The sequence below is a fragment of the Microtus ochrogaster genome, chromosome 5 (assembly GCF_000317375.1).
Source record: "Microtus ochrogaster isolate Prairie Vole_2 chromosome 5, MicOch1.0, whole genome shotgun sequence".
Lineage (NCBI taxonomy): Eukaryota > Metazoa > Chordata > Mammalia > Rodentia > Cricetidae > Microtus > Microtus ochrogaster.
This window is the reverse complement of record NC_022012.1, coordinates 51,538,525-51,544,182: the sequence shown is the minus strand read 5'-3', so window position 1 is coordinate 51,544,182 and position 5,658 is coordinate 51,538,525. Positions and strand designations below refer to the sequence as shown.

The following is a 5,658-nucleotide window of genomic DNA, read 5'->3' as shown; positions in this document are numbered from 1 at the left end:
ACTGTTTCCATTATCTGTTTGATTGTTTTTCCTTGGTTTTTCCTAGGGTATCATTCACTGCTTTATTCAATTCTTCAAACTTTCTGTTATACTTCTCATCCATTTCTATAAGGGCATTTTTTACATGCTGTTTAAGGATGTCAATCACTTTCATAAAGTCCATTTTTTTCTACTTCTTTTTGATTAAGGTGTTCATGTCCTCCTGTTGTGAGGTCGCTGGGTTCCGGTGGGTTCTTGTTTTTCAGATTGTTGGGTGAATTCTTGCATTGGCGCCTGCCCATTTCTTCCTCCAAATGCTGCCCTAGGATCTTCTTTTACAGGATCAGGTCTCCTTGCTCACTGATATACCTTCCCAGTGATGGCACTCTCCTGTGATGGCTTTTTAGGTGCCCCAATGATGGCTCTCTTGGTCCCAAGATCAGATCTCCATTCTTGTTGGGTAGCTCATAAACAAAGCGCCTACCTTGCTTGCTGCAGGTAGGCTATTGAAACAAAGGAATTCCCGTCCTCCTGGCTACCCTCCGGATTTGATCCCTGCGCCCAGACAGGCTGAACTGGGTGCTGTTATGTGCCCAAAGATGGCAGGGAGGCAGAAGTGGGGAGGGTTCTGGATGCAAGCTGGGTGAGATAGGAAGAGAGAGGCAGTATGCAGGAGTATAGGCCCTGCAGGAAGTAGTTCCTTGTCTTGGGCTGCTGCTGTGGATCAGAAACTCACTCACCCCAGAGATGGTTCTCCTGGTGCCCAGATCAGATCTCCGTCCTGGTTGGGTAGCTCATAAAGAAAGAGCCTATCTTGTTTGCTGCAGGCAGGCTATTGAAACAAAGGAATTCCCGCCTGCCTGGCTGCCCTCCGGATTCGATCCCAGCGCCCAGACAGGCTGAGCTGGGTCTAGCTCAGGCTTCTTATTAACTAACTCCTACTTCTTAAATTAACCAATACCTATTATTTGTGTATTACCATAAAGCTCATATTTTACTGGTAAGGTTCTGGCTGGTGGCTCGTGTCTTTCTCCTTTGGTGGCTACATGGCATCCCTTTGAGTCTGGCTACTTTCTCCTTTATCTCTGCTTAGAACTCCCACCTTGCTTTAATCTGCCCTGCCATAGACCCAAAGAAGCTTCTTTTTTTTTTTTTTGTGGTTTTGGAGCCTGTCCTGGAACTAGCTCTGTAGACCAGGCTGGTCTTGAACTCACAGAGATCCGCCTGCCTCTGCCTCCCGAGTGCTGGGATTAAAGGCGTGCGCCACCACCGCCCGGCTAAAGAAGCTTCTTTATTAACCAATGGTAACAAAACACTTTCACAGCATACAGAGGGGAATCCCACATACCTCCCCTTTTCTGTATAAATAAAAAGGAAGATTTCAACTTTAACATAGTAAAATTACATGTAACAAAATAGGTATAAAGCATGAATTACAGTTACAATATTCATATCTACTTTACATTTATCATAACTAAGGAAAACTATAATTATAACTATCTATTCTTCAAGTCCATCAAAGATCCCAGATGGCTATAGTATTACTTAAGTTAACAGGAAGTGCATTGTAAATAACTTCCAAAACTCTAGAGTTGACAGAGACATCTTGCTACCTTAACAGTCACCCAAAGTTCTGTAACTTTGGGGCGTCCATCTTCAGCCTACAGACCCCATAGTATCCAGTAGACATTTTCATTAAGCAGGAAATTTGAAAGATTGTTTTACCTAAGAAACAAATGAAACCAAGGAATTTCCATTTCTGACAAGTCCATCATTGTGTATGTAGCACAGCAATAGGAGTCTTTGTCAAATTTAAGCCTAGAATGATGCAATGGAGGAGATTGCAGTATTCTATAGATATCATTGACAATGTCTCGTTTTCTTTAGGACTACCTGCTTATGAGGGAAGACATGATCAGGATGGAGTATAGGAAATGGCGTGCAGTCCTCCGTGAAGAGGAAGAGGAACACATTGAGCACATGAAAATTGAAGGCATTCATGTTTTAGAGAAATTCAGAGAAAGTGAAGCCATGATGATCCAAAAGAGCAAACAACTAAGAGAAATGTTTCAGGAACTCAGGGCGATGTCCCAGGAGCCATATGTGGTACTACTCCAGGTGAGAAGGGAGGAGTGCAGACAAAGGTTTTATTGTCTTAGGCTCACACTGGTGATTGCTATACTAAGATTATTTTTTTTAACATTTCCTGCATTTATTTTAGGAGGTTCTTTTTCAGTGATAATCTGGAAAAACTAAATTCTGTAACAATCTTGCCAGAACAAGATTTTTTTTTTTACAAAAATTGTGTTAGCAGATTCTCCAAGAAATATGACCTAATTTTTGATTTTGTAACTTGCCTCTCTGAAAGCCAAAATTCAGTGTTGCCATTTCTTACACTCTATAGCTTCTACTTGGATATTGTGCACAATTTCAAAGAATGCTATTACTTAATTTCTTCTTTTTGAATGTTGTACTTTTGAGAGATCTTTAGGAGGATGGGATTTGGAGATAGGGTTCTAGTCCATGGATCACGATCACCCAGAGTTCACAATAATCTTAGGGTCTCTATCCCAGCAATTCTGTAATTAAAGGCATGAGGCAGCATGCATGGGAGAAGTCATACATTTGAAGTACCTTTAGTTAAAGTATCCCTCTGTGCTCTTTTGTTCAGATTAGTGAATGTTACCTTTTGCAGACAGCTGGGGTTTCAACATCAATGTATAATCAGTACCCCAGTATTCTCATAAATTACTCTCACAGCCTCGTTTCATCAAGACTTAGAATTGTGCTAATCTGCTTGTTGGCATTACCCTGCTAATTAAATATAAATTTTCAGTTTAGACAGGCTATTTGCCTGCCTTTTCATATGAATTTTATAAACAAAATTTAGGATTCTAAATTTATCTTGCTTCCTTTGCAGGGTTTGGATGACATATTCAGAAGGTGAGTTTAGCCATTGGTGCAAGCCGGGATTCCCTGAAATTGCTGTGAAATTGGTTAAGCAGACTTAGAAAACTTTGAGTATAACACGTTATAGATGTTTAAATACTATTTGCTATATTCATGTGGAGTGTTTGTGTGTGTTCATGTTCATGCACAAGTAGCAGTGCACACGTGTGGAGGTCAGAGGAGAACTTTCAGGAGAAAGATTTTTCCTTCCACTATGGGTTCCAGGGATTGAACTCATGTTGTCAGGCTGTGTGGCAAGGGAATTGACCCAAGAGCCATTTGGCTGAAGTTGGAGTGAGATTTTTCCTAATCAACTGTGATGATGTCTTTAGCATCCGGCAAATCAGTATTTTCTTGTCCTTGCAGGAGCAAGTCAATGCAGTTGAGCATTCCCCAGGGTTTGGAACCAGAACTTGCTGCCCTCCCCATGATTGGACTCACTGAAAGATTCAAGTCCTTCAAAGGTGAGTGTGAGCAATGATGGATATAGGAGAGGTGCCCTTACACAGTACGCTAACCTTTGCAAACACAAATATTTTAACACCCGAGAAATACGTCTTGTTTAGTCATATTGTAATCTTCTTAATTACTTCGTTATCTTACAAACAAAGAAACAAAAATGAATACCAGTATATCAGGTTGTGTGTGATACTAACTGTATAGAGAGTATCAGTTTTTAATTGATGCATAAGGAATGATTAATTAATTGAGGACAGTCTAATTCAAATTAAGAGCCCCCACTGGTGGAGATATTTGATTATGTTCCTTTGTACACTTTAGTAATTGATTTCTTATATTACATTATGGTTCATAGATTAAAAATACACAAGATATAGTTGTGCACGGTAGTAATCCCATCAATATCATAGAGAGAGAGAGAGAGAGAGGAGTGCCAGTGACTTTGAGGACAGTCTTGTCAACATAGTGAGTTCCATGCCAGTCAAGTTTAAATAGTAATACCCTATATCAAAAGGAACTGAAAAAGAAAAATCACAAAACAATGAAACAGGTAAAGCCACGTATCATGAGCAATGAATATAAAACTAGTTGATAGGACATGAGGCAGTTTCTAAATCACCCTTGTAGATCTAAAAGTCAATTTCAGCCGGGTGGTGATGGTGTATACTTTTAATCCCAGTACTCGGGAGGCAGAGGCAGGCAGATTTTTGTGAGTTTGAGGCCAGTCTAGTTAGTGTACAGGAGCTAGTTCCAGGACAGGCTCCAAGGCTACAGAGAAACCCTGTCTTGAAAAACAAACAACAACAACAACAACAACAACAACAACAACAACAACAACAACAACAACAAGTTAATGTCAACCTCACACGGAAAGAGTGTCAGAGGAACCAGAGGTTAAAGGAGGTCAATTAGTAACAGGGATTTACTTCTAAAGTATATTTAGCTCTTTCTTTATAAATATGATTAATTACATGGAAAGACCAACACCAATAAGAAAGCAACCATTGCCCATATTTTAGGAATATTTTCTTATGTAGACCAAGGAGGACAGCCTTTGCTGTGGCCCTGACTGTATGCAGTACACACATCTTTTCTTTGTCAGATGTAACTAGAAGTCACCTGTCAGAGGTAGGCTGAGTCTCCCTCATCTACAGCATCTACAAAATGTTTCATAAAACTTTGGTCATGCTACCACTCTGTTTCTTGCACTAATTCTTGGCTTTGATGAATTTAACCTTTAGTCCAAGCCAGTTTTTGAAAACCAAGAAGATTCACAGGACCTCTGTCACCTCAGAAATACAAATGATCATTTTAACTAAAATGTTTATTCTTTCCACAGCGCGCCTTTTCTTTGAAAATCTATTCATGTTCCTTTGCATGAAGGACCTATTTAATGTCCTGAGAAGAGCCAGTTTCAGACCTCAACATCAGGATACACCTGAGGAAACTTGTGGATGCTATTTGGCCTCATGGGGATTACAGAGCTTCATCTCAGGGAAATATTACTGGGAACTGAATTTCAAGGCCTCTTGGGACTGGGTTGCAGGAGTCTGTACCGATTCTTGGTTAAAAACTAGAAACAAAGCAGTTGACACTAAGGGTGCATTTCTTCTTTTCTGTGTGAAGGAGGGTAATCATTACAGTCTCCTCACTACGAACCCAACAATCCGTCACTATATAGAGAAGCCACTGGACAGGGTTGGCGTGTTCCTTGATTGTGAGGCTGGATGTTTAAGTTTCCTGAATATTGCCAAGAGTTCCCTCATATACAAATATCCTAATGGCACCTTCAGTCACCGTGTCTGGCCTTTCTTCTCCTTTGGTCAAATAATACCATAGGAAGTTGTAATCCAGTATTTATTGTTTTTAAAATATTTCCTACTGTAATCAGTTTTATTGCTATTAAATATTAAAATACTATTAAGTGAAAAAGAGGGTTGGCTATATTGTATTTTCATCTGTTGTCTCCATATTCCACAAAGAACACTTCAACAGCTAGGGGATTGGGTGGGACGGAAACCCCAAAAAGCAGGATCTCATGTTACACACTATCTTCCATAGTGGTCTTATCTTTGTGTATCTGTTTTTGCAAAATTGTCAGAATTATTCATTAGGACTAAGACTTGAAATCAGTGCCAGAGCCCTTTTTTAGTATGTGTAAGACCCTCAGTTGAATTCTTTTTTTTTAATTTTTAATTTTTTTTATTGAAAAAAAATTTCTGCTTCCTCCCAGCCTCCCACTCGTCTCCCCCTCCCCCTACTCCTCTCCCC

At 39.9% G+C, this 5,658-nt stretch overlaps 1 protein-coding gene across 1 annotated transcript in view; it reads left to right on the top strand.

Annotated features, from left to right (window-relative positions):
* Nucleotides 1–5,226, top strand: part of LOC101999028 (tripartite motif-containing protein 43B-like) — a 15,990-nt gene extending 10,764 nt beyond the window's left edge. Inside the window, exons 4-7 of the mRNA XM_005347691.3 lie at nt 1,867–2,097; nt 2,900–2,922; nt 3,295–3,392; nt 4,727–5,226. Of these exons, the coding sequence (XP_005347748.2) occupies nt 1,867–2,097; nt 2,900–2,922; nt 3,295–3,392; nt 4,727–5,226 (852 nt within the window). The remainder of the gene's footprint in view (nt 1–1,866; nt 2,098–2,899; nt 2,923–3,294; nt 3,393–4,726) is intronic.
* The last annotated feature ends 432 nt before the right edge of the window (nt 5,227–5,658 follow it).